General features: G+C 36.4%; 3 protein-coding genes and 1 long non-coding RNA gene across 12 annotated transcripts; 3 read left to right on the top strand and 1 right to left on the bottom strand.

Moving 5' to 3' along the window:
* Positions 1 to 3,392: 3,392 nt before the first annotated feature.
* LOC130743511 (uncharacterized) lies at positions 3,393 to 3,791 on the top strand. The gene has a single exon (XM_057595762.1). It carries the CDS (start codon positions 3,393 to 3,395, stop codon positions 3,789 to 3,791), a length of 399 nt encoding a protein of 132 aa, XP_057451745.1.
* Positions 3,792 to 4,322: 531 nt separating this feature from the next.
* Positions 4,323 to 8,498, bottom strand: LOC130743510 (subtilisin-like protease SBT4.3). Its single transcript, XM_057595760.1, has 3 exons — positions 8,120 to 8,498; positions 5,683 to 6,233; positions 4,323 to 5,531 (listed from the first exon to the last, which is right to left on the bottom strand). Exons 1-3 carry the CDS (start codon positions 8,481 to 8,483, stop codon positions 4,323 to 4,325), a joined length of 2,124 nt encoding a protein of 707 aa, XP_057451743.1. The 5' UTR covers positions 8,484 to 8,498.
* Positions 8,499 to 9,026: 528 nt separating this feature from the next.
* On the top strand, positions 9,027 to 11,747 carry LOC130745258 (uncharacterized). Of its 9 annotated transcripts, none has more exons than XR_009021618.1 (4): positions 9,027 to 9,551; positions 9,689 to 9,764; positions 9,865 to 10,116; positions 10,466 to 11,747. It is a non-coding gene; the product is annotated as an uncharacterized LOC130745258 (long non-coding RNA). The 9 variants fall into 9 exon arrangements; XR_009021620.1 differs by having other exon boundaries at positions 9,865 to 9,927; positions 10,028 to 11,710; XR_009021621.1 differs by having other exon boundaries at positions 9,865 to 9,932; positions 10,028 to 11,710.
* A 2,511-nt stretch (positions 11,748 to 14,258) lies between these two features.
* LOC130749000 (pentatricopeptide repeat-containing protein At3g24000, mitochondrial) lies at positions 14,259 to 16,499 on the top strand. Its single transcript, XM_057602251.1, has one exon. The coding sequence runs from the start codon at positions 14,396 to 14,398 to the stop codon at positions 16,361 to 16,363; it is 1,968 nt and encodes a 655-aa protein (XP_057458234.1). The 5' UTR covers positions 14,259 to 14,395; the 3' UTR covers positions 16,364 to 16,499.
* Positions 16,500 to 16,704: the final 205 nt, after the last annotated feature.

Genomic DNA, 16,704 nt, shown 5'->3' with positions numbered 1-16,704 from the left:
TGTACGTAAGGTTTGTATGATGGTAGAAGTGAGGTTAATGGGGTATCATCACTACTGTATATATACAAGTATGAAAGAACATATTCAATTATGTGAGAAGAAATTTAATTGACAGTATGTAGTAAATGTTTTACATTTTAAGAAATTACTATTTTATTATTATTATTTTATTTTTCGTTTTAATTAATTTCTTTATTTTTAGCGTGTGCAGCTCTCTGCACGTTCAGCGTGAGAGGAACAACATAGCAGATTGTTTGGCGCGTCATGCGAGTTTAACAGGTGCTCATCAACAAGTCTGGAGGCCCCGTCTTTTGTTTTGGTGTCCTTGTGTCTGGATGCTATTAGCTAGTCTTATTTTTTAGTGGTTAATATTTCCCTCTTGTAACTAATTTCTTTATAGTTTTTTTATTTATTGCTTATATATATATATATATAGTTTATGTATTCAGATGTGTTTTTTTCCTTACACACTTTATTATATTGTTTTGTTCCCTCATTATTTTTTGGCTTAATTGCACATTTAGTCCCCCACTTTTATATTTCTCATGATTTTGGTCCCCAACAAAATTTAATTGCATTTTAGAACCCCCAACGTTGTTCTTCGTTAGCAATTTTGGTCTTCCGTCCAATTTCTAACGGAAATGCTGACGTGCATTCGTAAATAATATTTTAATTGAAAAAAATTAATTTCCTTAATTAAACTATTTTCTATATTAAAAAAAAAACAGAAAACAGATCAACGCATCACATCTTCTTTCTTGTTTCTTCTTCTTAATTACCCAACCACCATCTTCAACCTCAAGCCCTCACTCACACACCACCACCGCCACTCCCATGTCACGACACTCCTCCTCCTCTTCGTATTCTTCTTCTTCTCACCACGTACCACCATCCAAATCGCCTCTACTAGGAACTCAAATCGTCCTCTCATAGCATCATCTTCTTGCAAAATCCTGATGATCAAATCCAGGTCCCAGATCTTAAAGATCACAACATTGAGTATTGTGTTGTGGGTCGGTGGAGCTCCAATGAGATTCGAAGAGCTGGTTTGACGACGACCTTTGCGGTGGCCAGAACCTTCGATGGTGGTGTCACTGTCGTGGAGAAGAATCGCGGTTTGATTCAGATGGAGGTGTGATTCAGATGAGGGTCAAATGAGTTCTGAAAAAGTTTGAAGCTTTAGGGTGTGTTTGGAGAGTTTGATGGCTGAAATGGGTTGAAAAAAGGGTGAATCTCAATGTTAATTTGTGCTTCAAAGGTTGATCTAAATGTTGGGTTGGTGGGGGGTGTTTTCGGTGGGTTAAGATGGGGGTGGAGGGGTGGTGCGGTGGTTGAGTGGTGGTGGTGCTTGGGTGGTTGAGTGGTGGTGTTGTGGTGCGCAGGTGGTGGTTGAATGGAAGAAGATGATGGGGTTTATTTTCTTTTCCTTTTTTTTTGTTTTCAATAAAGAAAATAGTTTAATTAAAGAAATTAATTTATTACAATTAAAATATTATTTATGAATGCCACATCAGCATTTCCGTTAGAAATTGGACGGAATTGGGACGGAAGACCAAAGTTGCTAACGGAGAACAATGTTGGGGTCCTAAAATGCAATTAAATTTTGTTGGGAACCAAAATCGTGGGAAATGTAAAAGTGGGGGACCAAATGTGCAATTAAGCCTTTTTTTTTTAACAAAACAAAATTCCATTAAGGAGGTGCGCTCCTCAGGCGAAGACATCTGTTGGTGGGTTTGGATGTTTGAGGCCTAAGGGTAGACCAAGGAAGTATGAGAAGAGAGGTGGGGAGAAGAAGGTTCATGTTGGGGTTGTCGATGGTTCTTTGTTGGTTTAGGACTCAGGCTCGTGGGAAGTAAATGGAGGGAATCAGTTGATGGTTTTACTAGTAGAGTTTTCAGAACCTTTTGGTGTTTTGACTAGGGTAAGGAGTGCCCTTCTAATGGATAAATATCTAGGTATATATGAGTTACGATTGTTCAGATGAGACTGCTCTAATTCAGTTAGCGGTTTAGATTCGTGCTTGCGGAGCGCCGCCACAGTGGTGGGTTTTCCCTTTTTGCTGTTTATCCCGGTCCTTCCCGCATAAGTTCTTTTGGGCTTTTAGTATTAGGTTCTTTGAGTTTTATGGTTGCTTGGTTGGTGGCGTTTGTTTTCGCTTGGGGCCTTAAGTATCTAGAAGTGTTTTTGGGGCTTTTGTTCCTATGTGGATTTTTGAGGGGTCGGCTATTCATCTCGTTTTTATTTCTCTTATTTTCAGGTTTTTTTCCTTTGGAGATGGATTTTGTACCTTTCTATATTCTTCAATTTATATAAATTCTACTTTCAAAAAAAAAAAAACTGATAATTTGATGGAAACAATACTCGCCCAAATGAGACTCAGTTAAAGCAACAAGAAAACTATAGCATGCTAAACCTTGGCTGCAAATCAAAATCCAAACCACCCTTACATAGCCACACATTAAGAACACCCTACAGCACCAAATTAAACCACCCTTCCAAAAATGCAAACGATTCCCAGTCCTGTAGTCATAACCGCTACTGATACTACATAAGCCCCCGATAGCCACATCAGTCTACTGAACCAGAAATGGGGGAAATTGAGCAGCTGGGCTATAAGACAATCTCATCTGTAAAAAGTTTAAAGTGACAACAATGATAAAAACATCATATCACATCCTATACTATGATTATATTTCTTAATACTTTCATGCACATCAAGTGAAAGAACAAGCTTAGAGAAAGAAAATAACTTTGTGTACTAACCAATGGGTGGTAGTTGCTGGAGATTGAGAGTAGTTGTTGAGGTAATGAGCTAATTTTTGAAAGATGAAAATGAGGGTTTAAGCATGTAATCAGAACACAGAGAAATAGCTAACTTAATAAGTTAGTAGCACTTGCTCTTAAGTGTGATTTTAGCTACTTCTTCACTTGCCAATTGCTACCTTTTCAATTTCATCTGAATGAGTTATGATCATTTAAAACAAACAACACTCTATGATCCATCAAACATCAAACATAAATTGATTCAACTTAAGTAAGCATCAAATAATTGTTGCGGTTTCAGTATAACCGCCACAGATTGTCCGCCTCTAGACACAAATTTTCATGTAGTGTAGCTTGCATAGCTGCATATCCAAAGCTATTTTTAAAATAAACTTGAGAAACCAACATAAGGGCTGTAAATTGTACCATCCCCTCTCACTCATCAGAGAAAACATGTTATTAGCCTTTATATGCAGTGCTATTAAAATTGGTGCTAGTCAGTTGAATCTAGCAAAATTTCTACAAAACACTTTGAAAACTAAAGTGTAAGCTAAAGGGAAAAGGTGGTGAGAAATGTTGTGTGGTGTCCACCCCTGGCATGGCGGCATACACACTCAAATTCAATGTCGATGGTTCTGCAAGAGGATCTCCAAGCATTAGTGGCATTGGGGGGTGTTGAGGAAAAACAAGATGGAGAGATCATTGGTATGTTCTCTATGGCTACTGGTGTTCTATGGGCATATCAAGCTGAGGTAAAAGCCATACATAAGGCTCTTTCATTTTGTAAGGAATTCTCATTTTCACAGGTTTACATAGAAAGTGACTCATCCCTTGCTGTTGGGTGGGTAATCCGCAAAGAAAACAGACCTTGGGCTCTTTTAAATGAATTAAATGCAATTGATTGGCTTATGAGGGATGTGGGTTGCTTGGGGGTTTCACATATTTATAGAGAAGCAAATCCTATGGTGGATTACCTCGCGAAACTGGGCTGTGACAGAACCATGCCATTATGGGAGAACTTGGCTTAAAGTTGAATCTGTGTTAATGCTATTCCTTCTTTGCTGCACTTTCTATCTGGTTTCTTGCCTGTGTGGGGATTATTGACTTTGCTGGATAAGGGGCCCTGGTTAAATACTTATCTCTCAAAGCTGGTGGTTATTAGTTTTCCCCTTATACTACTTTTGGTGGCTCTGTTATTCTGCCTCTGCTGTTTCGTTTCTCCTTGTTGTTGCTTATTCCCCTTCTTCTCTGTTAACTTTTGTTCCCAGCTGCACTACAATTTCTTTAGCTGTTTTTCTTATGCTTTGTGTTTTCTGTTTTTAGCTTGTTTTGTTGTTTAGCTCACTTGGGAGTGGGACTTGGGAGAGTTTGTTACCAAGCTTTTGACCTTTTCCTTAATATATTTATTCTCCTTTCAAAAAATATATATATACTCTTTTGCTTGCTACCAAAACCTTTTCTATAGCGAATGTTTGGATATACTTCTATAACATGTTTAGATTTCTGGCCTAAATGATAATAATTTATTCGACATTCCACAGTGCCATAGTCAACATGTTCTAGGAGACAAACACAATAATTGGACTCTTGACATCATGTTTGCCATCTGACCACACAAGTGATGAGGAAACTGCACTACCTTTTCGCAACGCTCTTCCAGCAATAGTAACAACAAAAGATTTTCTCTCATGCAAAGAATCGAACCTCAGAATCTCAGGCTCCACTGTGATGTTCATTTTCAGATTCGCCGAGACGGTAGCCTTGTAGGTCGAGTTGTGAGGAAAGCCAACATTCGTCACTGTCCTATTAACCTTGATAATGTAAGGCTCCAATGGCTCAACGTTTATAGTTATTGCAGGGTAGTTTAAATCTTTCACAAAGCTTCTATGGTGTGCTCCATGACAGATGGATGAATTTGCTCCAGTCACAATCTTAACTTTCTTAGCACTATAACCATAGTTGCAAAGCATTTTGACGTAGTCCTTTTTTTGAATGTCATATACAAGTCCAGGATGAATAGCTTTTACTGGATTGACATTCCCAGATCCGTAAGAAAACTCACCACTCAGATCATAATTTCCATTCAAGGGATCTGTTGTGGTCATTATTGCTGATTTGATTGCTGCCGGTGACCAATCCGGGTGAAATGATTTCACATACGCGGCGACTCCAGCAACATGAGGACATGCCATTGATGTTCCAGAGAGCACATTGTACTTCACCTTTCTATTGTCGCTTCCGTATTGTGAGGGTGCAACTACGGGTGACCACGCAGCCAAGATATCCACCCCGGGAGCACTCACATCTGGTTTCATAATCTCTGGAATCAAGTGATTCGGCCCACGGGAGGAGAAGCTAGCAACTTTCGGAGCGCTGCGATCTTTGGAAATCTCACTCTTCAATATCTCAGCTTTAGGATTTTTCGCTGAATTAGTGTAGTTCTGGACAATATTGTAGTCTTTCCGATTGAGGTTTACCGAAGGGAAAAAAGTCACCTCAGATTCATCATTGTCGGGGTTCCATAAACTCGTAGTGATTGAACCAACTGCACCTTGTACATAAGGCCATTCATCTATGATCGTACCTCCGCTTGTACATAAAACGAACTTTCCCTTCACACTCTCGCTTCCTAGACATTGACAAAAGTTAGAGAATCCTTTGCAGCTTTCATCACTTGCATTCCACTTAGCAATAGGAAACTTTGTCCCATTTGAAATTGCGGCATTCACTGACCTTCCAACCAATGTCATCCCATTCTCAAGAACCACCTTCATCACACGGAACCAGAAAAATTAGTAAGGAAGCAAAAATTTGACATATTAATTAAGCTTAATAATTACAATAAATATTTGAATGAAAAAATATAAATATTATTAAAAGCGGATATATATTAATATAATTTTTTTCTCATGTAATCACCTTGTCAATGAATTGGCGATCTATGGTGCTAGCTGCGACAGTCAACAACCACGGCGCCACGCTACAAATAGAGCCTGAAGCAGGACCAGAGTTCCCTGCAGACTGCACTGTGAGAATTCCTCTCTCCATGGCATGGAAGGAACCAATTGCGATAGGGTCCTTCACTAAGTCAACGGCTTTGTCACCTCCGAGTGAGATGCTAATGATGTCGACTCCATCAGCGATGGCATCATCGAAAGCTGCTAAAACATTAGCATCGTTGCAGCCTAGTTTATAGCAAACTTTGTATGTTGCAATCCTTGCAGATGGGACTGCACCTCTTGCGGTGCCTCTTGCGAGTCCATAGTAGCTTGCACCACTGATAGTGTTTCCAGCTGCCGTTGAGGCAGTATGGGTTCCATGACCCCTAATGTCTCTTGCAGTGTTGTCATCATCATTGGTAACATTTGTGGGAGGTTTATAAACTCGTGCCCCGATAATCTTATTGTTGCAGGTGAAGTTGGCGCCACCTTTGCAATGGCCCTTCCACTTCGTCGGAATAGGACCAACACCTGAAAAACATAAAGAGCAATAAATCATAAAATAAGGGGTTGTTTAAGTGACCCAATAAAAGTTTGGGTTAAATAATTCTAGTCTCAAGTTATCAATGATATTTAAGATAAGTGAGTTAGAAATTTCATATTTTATTTATTTATAAATTATTATATTAGTCCATTATGATGGAGTTAAGATACCCAAATGGTTTGGTAGAAACTTTATGGATGTAGAAAAATGTAACAAAAAAATTGGATGTAGAAAAGTAAGAGGAGAAAGGTGTTGTCTAAATCACATTCGTCAAAGTTTTTAAACAGGGATTAATTTTTTTTTTGTTGAAAGTGAAATGAATATTATATTAAAAGCCTGAGTCCAAAACAACTAAAGGCAAGAACCAAGTACAAATGATCAGATAAAGAAGTAAACATCGGATACACCTGTGCTTGGCTAAGAACCCACGTGAAAGTAATTTTCATTTTTTTCCATCTCTTTTCAACATAAGGGAAAAAATACTAACGCTTTATTCATATCTCATTTTGATTTCGTTTTAAAACAACTCCACATGCCTCTATGCCGGTCCAACTTTAATGAATTCAGTCTTATTTCAAAAAAAAAACTCCACATAATTAATAATTAAATCATTTGTATTTTAATAAAGAAGTATTATTCAACTAATCTATATTTTTAAACACACACACATATATATATATATATGTAAATATCATTTTAATTTTTTCATTATAAATACTAAGCATTCATATTTATCTACCTTTTTATTAAAATACATAAAGCAATAACAAATTTTTTATTGCATGGATACGACAATGATCATTCCGCAGGAAAAATAACAAAAAAATTGTATTTAATATATTGAATCATAAAATAAAAAATTGAAATTATCATGTTGTCAAAAGCTATTCACCTACATATATTAAATCATAAATTTATATACTAAAAGTAGATTTGACTTTTGTATTATTGAAAAATATTAAGAATTAAAATTAATTATTAATAAAAGAATATTTATTAATGAAATACTTAGATATAATAGATTGACAATTTAAAAATATTCGTTATAAGGTATTTACTATTAACACTATAACGTATGTGTGTAAAATTTTTCAAAAAATTAAATATTTTTTTCTATTATATACTTGTAACAATGGCTCCTGAAAGCATAACAGTGAAAAATAATATGACTCGATTTGAATAAATTTTAATTTCTTAAATAATAATTTATGCTATTAAGGTTATAATTATATTCTTTGTCTGTGACAAATGTGACCTGTTTGGACAAATGAAATGTCTTAACGCAATTATTTTAAATTTTATTATATTCTATAATTAAAAATTATTTTATTATTTATTTACGTAAGTATAATAATGTTAAAAAATATTGTAAATATAATGCAACGCATGAGTATTATATCTAGAAAATATTATTTTACACATGGATTAAGTATTAAGTTAATTTTAGATATTAAATTATTATTATTTAAAGAAATACAAATGCACTTTGAATATTATTTTGTAATATAAATATCAAATAATTTTCTTTATCTTATGAAATAATATTAGAGAATACTTGTTAATGAATAATTTTTTATAAATAAATAAATATTTATTTATTCATTAATTTGTCATCAACATTTAAAGTATTAATGGGTAATTGAATAATTTTTAATTCTATGCACAAAAAGGAGGAGAGAGAGAAAAGTATATTTTTTTAATTAATAAAAAATAAAAAGGAAATTCAAATATTATTGTTTATAGAAAATAAATATTGACCATATTTCTTCAATTCATGTCAAACCAATATTCCCAAAGGTCAAAAAAATTCCTTTCAAGGAAAAAATATCCTTTCAAATAAAAAATAATTAAATAAAATGGAAAAGTTTACTACCTTGGTCGGTGAAACTATCTGATTCTGGCCAGATTCCCGTGTCAATGAGTCCGATTACCAAATCACTCTCTTCTTTCTTTTGTCGTTTAACTGATTCATGGAGTCCCACAAAGTCCCATGACCTCGTCGTTTGAATTTGAAGAGTTTTACTTGGAAAAACCGAAACGACACTATCCATGGCAGCGATCATTTCTCTCTGTTTTTCACTGAGCTTCGCTGCAAAACCATTGAAGCTTCTCTTGTAGCTTCTAACATGGTGCTTTGTTACATCGCTTTCACCAACAACCTGTTGCAACATGCTGACGTGGTGAGAGGTTGGGGAATAATAATTGGAAGAACCTCTCTGAACAGGAAGTGAACCCATGTATACAATGTAAAGTTTATGATCTCCATCGTCATTACTAGCATGACAAAAAAATGGAATTGTGGGTGCAAGAACGGAGGCTAATAAGAAAACGAGGAGAAAACTGTGTTTGACCATTGTTAATGTTTGTGTGAAGATGGTGAGAGAGTGAGGCTAATGGAGTATCAGTTCATCCCTAGTGTTATATATATACACGTATAAGAGAGGTCACATATATTATGTAAGCAGAAATTTAATTGGAAAAAAAAGTAGTTAATGTTTTAATTTTTAATAAATTATTATTCAACATTTTATTTTACTTTCCATTTTTTGTTTTTTTTCAAAAGCATAAGTTTTATATATATATATATATCTATAAACTATATAAAGGGAGAGTTTTAGCAGCCTTGGGGGTAAATCTGTCAATCAACAAATAATTTTAAAGACAATGAAGCTTGACCATGGATATTTTGGTAAAAGTCTCTTTTATTTCACTTGGATTGAATCCCAGCCATTGATTCAACAATTAGTTATTATTTATGGATCAAATCTTCGCCATCGAAATCCTCCAGCAATCTCCTTCTTTATTTCACTGATGTTTTGGTTTCTCCTTTTTCAGCCGTTTTCATTCTTCCAGGGCTTTTAATCGAGTGCACGTTCTCCCTTTCATGTCTTCCGTTCCATCTTCACTCTCTTTGCCTCTCTGTCTCTTATGTTTCTTTGTTTGCGATGTTGAGGCCAAGGATTCCTCTCCCCATTACATCGCAAGGCCCTCTCTTAAACCCCCAAAGTTGTGGCTGACGTTTTTTTCCGCAGCGGCATCGGCATCGGCATCGGCATCGGCGACGAGGTGAAGACCCTGAGGGCTCCGGCGACGTGCGAGGTAGGGGAGATAGGTGGATGGCGAACTGAGGAATCGGTCCCGTCCATTAGGAACTGAGGAATCGACTGCGAGATTCGCACAGCAGGTGATAAAAATCTTCTTCTCCTCCATTTTATCCCTATTTGTGAATCCGCTCTTCTTACTATGCTCTGGGTTGGCTTAACATTATTTTCTTCTTGGATGATTTGCGGCTTCACTAATCTGTGGTAAGGGTTTCTTCTCGAATTTACTGTCCTTAGATTCTTTGTTTGTTTGTTTTTTTTCTCTGTTCTGAATCTGTCAGCTACCCCTCTAAACTATGATTTGTTTGCTTTATCTATTTATTTTACAAATTGGGTGACAGAAAGGTTGAAAGACAGGCTAGCGGAGTTTTCAAAATGTGAGTATGAGCTGTTTGATGAATTGACCAGTTTAATCAGGTTGGTTGCCTCACTCTAATCCAATGTTTGGCTTCTGTGACTAGCATTTTTTACCATCTCTTTGATACTCTTTTGTATGATTATGGATTTTCTGGACCAGAGGAGAAGCATTGGATGGCATAGAGATGATAACACACCCTACCTCAAGCAACATCACCTTTCAGTGAGGTTTATTCAACCTTTTTGTACATATTGATATCCTGTTATAATTTGCACTCTTGCTGATAGACAACTTTTGCCTTCAATTGGTAAAACCATTGAAGGCTCATGTAGTCAAGGTGTTATTCTCACAGAAGAAAGAAGCTTTATCCTCCGAAACTGAAGCGGTGAATCCAGATGTGATACGAACCAGGTCAAAGCCATATCCTCTTCATTTCCATTTTTCTTTTCGTGAGAGGGAAGGGCTTGAAGGTGGAATTTGCATTGTCATCTAATTTTTATCCTGATTGAGTGAATTTTTCCCGTATGGAAAAAGGATACCTGACCAGGGTCTTCAGGGAATATACAATACCTCTGATTTCCTTGAACCTAACATTAAAATAATAATTCAATTAGTATCACATAATTACTCAATTAGTAGTTGTGCTGGTCGTGCACATGCAGGAAGAAGAAAGAGTGATTATTCTTTGTTGCTTTGGGAAGTGAAAAACATCTTTATGTGGTAATTAACCAGAAATTGGTTGATATATTATTTCTTACAGATTGTTGATGCCTCATGTTCCTTGATCCACTCCCCATGTATGGCAAGCTAAGAGCCTGAAAATAAGGAAAAGAGTATTTTCCAGAACTTTGAAAAGTAAAGAATTGTTTGTTCGAAGAATTTTCTTTGTTGTGTAACATTTCTCATGTTGAAATAACTTTATGTGTCGGACCGGGTCAGGGCAGGTTTATGCGAATATGAATTCCCTCAGTATTGTGACTCTCAAAGATGAGTTTCACCAAGATGGAAATGAGAAGGTTTGACATATAATTCATCAAATACCTCTGTTATTGCGAGTTTCAATGAGCATAACCTGAGGTCTGTTCTGCTTTTATTAGTTGTTTCTTGATACTACAGTGCTGAATTTTATATTTGTGTGCATTTGCCCTTGAGTAATAGATTAGGAAGCTTTAAATGGATAGTTTTAGACATTGAATAGCACTTGACTTTACATAAGACTTGGACTCTAAAATATCAAATCGCTTAAAAGAGGAAACTGGATAAAAGAAAAGGGTGGTAGGATTCTACCAGTTAAATTGTTTGACTGAGTCTATTTTCAAATTTATATTATTTTGATGGTTTGAAATTCTGATGTAACAATTGCAATGCATGCCAATGAGTATATAGTTTCTGAAAAGTTTCTTTTCATGACTCTTTCTAGATTCTTTTGTCTATCCGGTTACTCACTCCCTATTTATTTGTTGGCTTGCTGAAAAAAATTCAGGAAACAAACTCATGCTTTTGTATTCATTGCTTTCACACTTAGTGGCCTCCCAGGCACTGGGAACCAAATGAATTCAATATGTTACCAAGAAGAAGCAAAATGCAGGTTGTGCCAAGAAGAAGTCAATGGTGGAGCACACACAAGAGGATCATGAAGCTCACTCATGGGAACATCAAATACAGTACCAAGTCAAGAGCCTAGACAATGTGCAACTGCATGTGTTCAGTGAAGCTCCATCCTCAAGCTCATCTTCATCTTCTTGCCACAGTCCTATTCTTGCCAAATTTCTCAGATTCAAATTACAAGCTGAGATGATGAAGGGTCTCAAACAATCCTCTTTGTGACATGAGAATGTGAAATCAAGCTAGCATTAGTTTTAAAGTGATCCATGTTTATTTATCATAAAAAAGTGATCCATGTTTATGATATGAATTACTTGAATTTGATGGCTTATAAGGATTGTGATTATATATGGTGGGGTGGTGTTAAAAATTGAGAATAAGAACAAGCACTTTGCACAAATGGAGTATCTCCCTTCTGAATACGTTTCATCTATCAAGTTTCATGGCCACATGTTATGCTATAGAGATGATTTGACATTGGTGAATGCCATATGTTACATTATCACATACTATTTTTTATCAGGCTTATTTTATATGTAATAATTCATTTCCTCTTACATATATGTAATACCCATCCTTATTTAATTATTTGTTCCTAATTACCTATTTTTGTTCACTTAGTGCTTCAATAAATATCTTTTTTTTACTTATATAATCATCACATATCCTGGAGTTTCTTTGCGGAATAGTGATTGCATAAGACACTCATTTGCCAACAATGTCTACTAAATCTACCATTTTTTCCTTTATGCTTTCTTGGCATCTCCTAACTTACAACTTATAAATAGCCTTCTACATTTACAGATCAAACATGTATGCAGCTGATAACTGATTAATTACTGTCTCGGGAAATAAATAAAAAACTCACTGATTAATTACATGCTGGCTCCAAAACAACTCATATTACAGAAAATTGTAACTGATATAAATTATTGTGCAAATGATTTCATTAAATTAGAACATAGGGAAGTTAGCAAAATCAGTGATGCCTAAAGATAGAAGGGAGGATATTGTCCATGCCACCATCAATGCTTCTTATCTTTAGGATCACTGTCAGGTACATTACCATTTCTCCCAATAATGGTTGCTTTTAAATTGATCAAATAATCCCAAAAATAGAAATTAACCAACAACTTGAACTATAACAATGGTTCTTATCTTTTGAATCATGAGCAGGTACTTTCATTAACAAAAAATATGAGGCTACAAACTGGAAGATCAGCTGCAGAGGTTGATGAGCTAAAAATATTTCAGAATGGATATTAAGCATAGGAGATGGAAATGCAGGTAAGTAGATAGAAGATGAAACAATCCTAGACATCCCTCGGGAGGACTTTTGATGGATATTAACTAATTTTTGATCCCACATTCAGGTGATGCAATGGCTTCTATTGTCAACTCTACCTATCCATCTTTCGTTCAGAACTACGAAAATTCAAAAAATTTCCAAGATCGTGCTATTTTAGCTCCTACAAATGAGATTGTTGATAGTTTGAATGAATACATGATGTCATTGTTGCTCGGAGATGAGAACACTTATTTGAGTGCCGATAACACATGTTCATCAGACAACAATTATGACAGTCCAGATGATATCCATACACCAGAGTTTTTAAACACAATAAACTCTTCAGGCTTGCCTAATCATATGTTAAAGCTAAAAAAAGAGCTCCAGTGATGCTTTTGAGAAACATCAACCAATCAGCTGGATTGTGCAGTGGTACGGGCCTGATTATCACTGAAATGGAAAAATATGTTTTGGAAGGCAAGGTTATATCAGGAACAAATGCCGGAAAAGGGTGCCTGTACCAAGATTAACAACACAAAAAAAAAATTAATAAAAAGAAAACATAAGAATTCATAGTATAATTTTTTTATAATCTTTTAATCAATAAAATATATTTAAATAAAAACATATTTAACAAAAAAAACACAAAAAAAACCTCAAAAATGAATCTCCCCCGTGCATCGCACGGGTCAAAAGTACTAGTATATATATAAAATGGAAAATAGACAAGAGTACATCGTCAAAATAAAGAAAAAGACAATGCCACAAATCTAAAGAGCAACAACCGACCCCTCAAAACCCACAGAGGAACATAATATAAAAGCCAAAAAAACATCATCAGAAAACCATAGCCCCAAGTGATTAAAAAAATATATAGCATATAGCTCCGGTCACAATTGTATATAAGCAAAAATTGGCTTTTTAGATTCATTGAATAAATAATGTATGTGGTCATTATTAATGACCACATACATTATTTATTCAATGAATCTGAAAAGCTAATTTTTGCTAATAATTGTGACTGGAGGTTGTATCTCTTTGTTTTTCTAAGTTGCTAATTATTCTTATTGAAATACAAATTTTAAAACTGATTATTATGGGCAGGGTCGTGGATACCTTTAGACAAAAAAGGCCACGACCTAAGGCCCCTAAAAAATTCTTAGGCCTCAAAAAACAAAATTAGTTGCCTTTTTTTTTACTGAATAACATTTGGTAGAATGAAAATTGTGGAATGTACAAGATCAATGACAAAAATTAATTGATAATGAGAACTAAGCCGGTTGAAAGGAGGAACATATTGATAATACTACTTTTCGTATTCTTTATTCCAAATGTATATATTTTTTCTAGAATAATATTGACAATTTCTGTAACAGTTGCTATTGCTAAAATATGTTTCTCAAAATTAAAATTGCTTAAATCACATCTAACGTCAACAATTTCCACATGATAAATTGAATGAGTTAGTTATTTAATTCATTGTAAGTGAAATGTTAGAATTATTTAATTATAAAACTATTTCCTGTTAAAAAACTATAACTTTAAGATAAAAATTGAAATATTATATAATATATTAAGTCTTTTTAAGATTATCGTAAAAATAGTCACTTTAACCATTTCGACTTAGGTCCTTAAATGTTTAATTACGGGTACATCTATTAAGCGAAGCTATGTTGCTTTGCACGAATAGAGACCTGCATTTTTAAATTGTTCAAGTTCCTATCCCACACATAACTGTCTCTCTTAACCTCGATTGATCATCAATTTTTTTTTGTTTCATACATAATTACATGTATTATGTATGTATGTATGTATCCTATAACTACAAGAGTTAAACTTGTCCAACGCCATTCTGTTACCCTTCGCAGGCTTTGGCAAACTGCAATCTCAGACGACAATGACAATGTTCCTGAGCTTGACAAGTCTTATTACATCATAGACGACAGGAACCTACTCCGTCGCAGTAAAACTGGCCTTCACGTTCTGGATCTCATCGACCGCGGTGCCGTCGAACCGGACCGAGCATTGTACCAGAGGCTATTGAAAACATGCACCAAGTTGGGGAAGCTCAGAGAAGGAAGGCTAGTACATTCCCATTTCCTGCTACAAAATCCCGACGTAAGAGATGATCTCGTTATTCAAAACTCAGTTCTCTTCATGTACGCGAGGTGCGGGGATTTGGAACACGCGCGCCAAGTGTTTGATGAAATGCCTAACAAGGACACGGTCACGTGGACCTCCATGATCACCGGGTATGCTCAGAACGAGCGCGCTGTGGACGCACTCGTCTTGTTCCCGGACATGCTCCGTGGTGGGAGTGGGAGCAGGCCGAATGAGTTCACGTTGTCGAGCTTGGTGAAGTGTTGTGGGTTGATACCGAGCTATGGTGATGGGAGGCAGGTTCATGGGTGTTGTTGGAAGCACGGGTTTTGTGATAATGTGTTTGTGGGGAGCTCGCTGGTGGACATGTATGCGAGGTGCGGGTTTTTGGGTGAGGCGCAGGCGGTTTTTGATGAGCTGGGGAGGTGGAAGAATGAGGTTTCTTGGAATGCTTTGATTGCTGGGTATGCGAGGAAGGGTGAGGGAGGAGGAGAGGAAGCTCTTGGTCTGTTTGCCAAGATGCAGAGGGAAGGTTATGGAGTGACAGAGTTCACCTATTCCGCTCTTTTGTGTTCCGCTTCCAGCGTCGGGTCTTTGGAGCAAGGGAAATGGCTTCATGGACACATGTTAAAGTCAGGGAGGAAGCTGGTTGGTTATGTGGGGAACACCCTTCTTCACATGTATGCAAAGTCAGGTAGCATTTCGGATGCGAGGAAGGTTTTTGATCGGTTGGTGAAGGTTGATGTCGTTTCTTGCAATTCCATGCTGATTGGTTATGCTCAACATGGGTTTGGAAAGGAAGCTGTGGTGCTTTTCAAACAGATGCTAAGGGATGGGATTGAACCCAATGACATAACATTCTTGTCTCTTCTTACTGCTTGTAGCCATGCTGGACTCTTGGATGAGGGTGAACGATATTTTCAATTGATGAGGCAGTTTGGTGTTGAACCTAAAGTTTCACATTACGCGAAAATTGTTGATCTTCTCGGTCGAGCTGGCCTTCTTGATCGAGCTATGAGTTTCATAGAGGGAATGCTGATTGAACCCACTGCAGCTATCTGGGGAGCTCTGCTTGGTGCTTCTTGGATGCATAAAAAAATTGAAATGGGTGCTTATGCTGCTCAAAAGGTTTTTGAGCTTGATCCTTTCTATTCAGGGGCACATGTGTTGCTTGCCAATATTTATGCCTCTGCTGGGAGATGGAAGGAAGCTGCGAATATCCGGAAGATGATGAAAGATAGTGGGTTGAAGAAGGAACCAGCTTGTAGTTGGGTTGAGATTGAGAACTCTGTCCATGTGTTTGTGTCAAATGACATTGCTCATCCACAAAAAGATAAGATCATTAAAATGTGGGAGAAGCTAAATCAGGAAATTAAAGAGATTGGCTATGTTCCTGACACTAGACATGTGCTTCTGTTTGTGGACCAACACGAGAAGGAGTTGAATTTGCAGTATCATAGTGAGAAGCTGGCTCTTGCTTTTGCTCTTCTGAATACTTCCCCAGGATCCACCATTCGCATTATGAAGAACATTAGAGTTTGTGGTGATTGCCACTCAGCAATGAAATATGTGTCACTGATAGTGAAGAGAGAAATAATAGTTAGAGATACCAATCGCTTCCATCACTTTTGTGATGGCTTCTGCTCTTGCGGAGACTACTGGTAGTGCCAATTATTATCAACTAATCATGGAGTGGTATTAAGGGATAGTTGTTGTTCCTAATATTATCCAGTCATTCTGTGATTCAACTTTAGTTGATTTTGCAACATTCTATCAGCAAAATGGCATTATTTGATCTGAAGTTATCCATGGCATTCTTTAGTTAAATGCAGTTTTTGTTCAAGGAAACTACTAAGATGCTACGAGTGCCATTGGATTCCAATCACGGAGGCTGAAAAGACCAAAGTAAAGTCACATAACTTGGCATTGAATAGCCCAATGTTAGCAACGTGTTGTGTTAGAAGTCTTAGGTAAAAAAGTATGCATTTCCAAAGGAGGATTCTTCT

Source organism: Lotus japonicus, chromosome 3, assembly GCF_012489685.1.
Source record: "Lotus japonicus ecotype B-129 chromosome 3, LjGifu_v1.2".
Taxonomy (NCBI): Eukaryota; Viridiplantae; Streptophyta; class Magnoliopsida; order Fabales; family Fabaceae; genus Lotus; species Lotus japonicus.
Note: the sequence above shows the minus strand (reverse complement) of the source record. Positions and strands in the feature narration are given on the sequence as shown.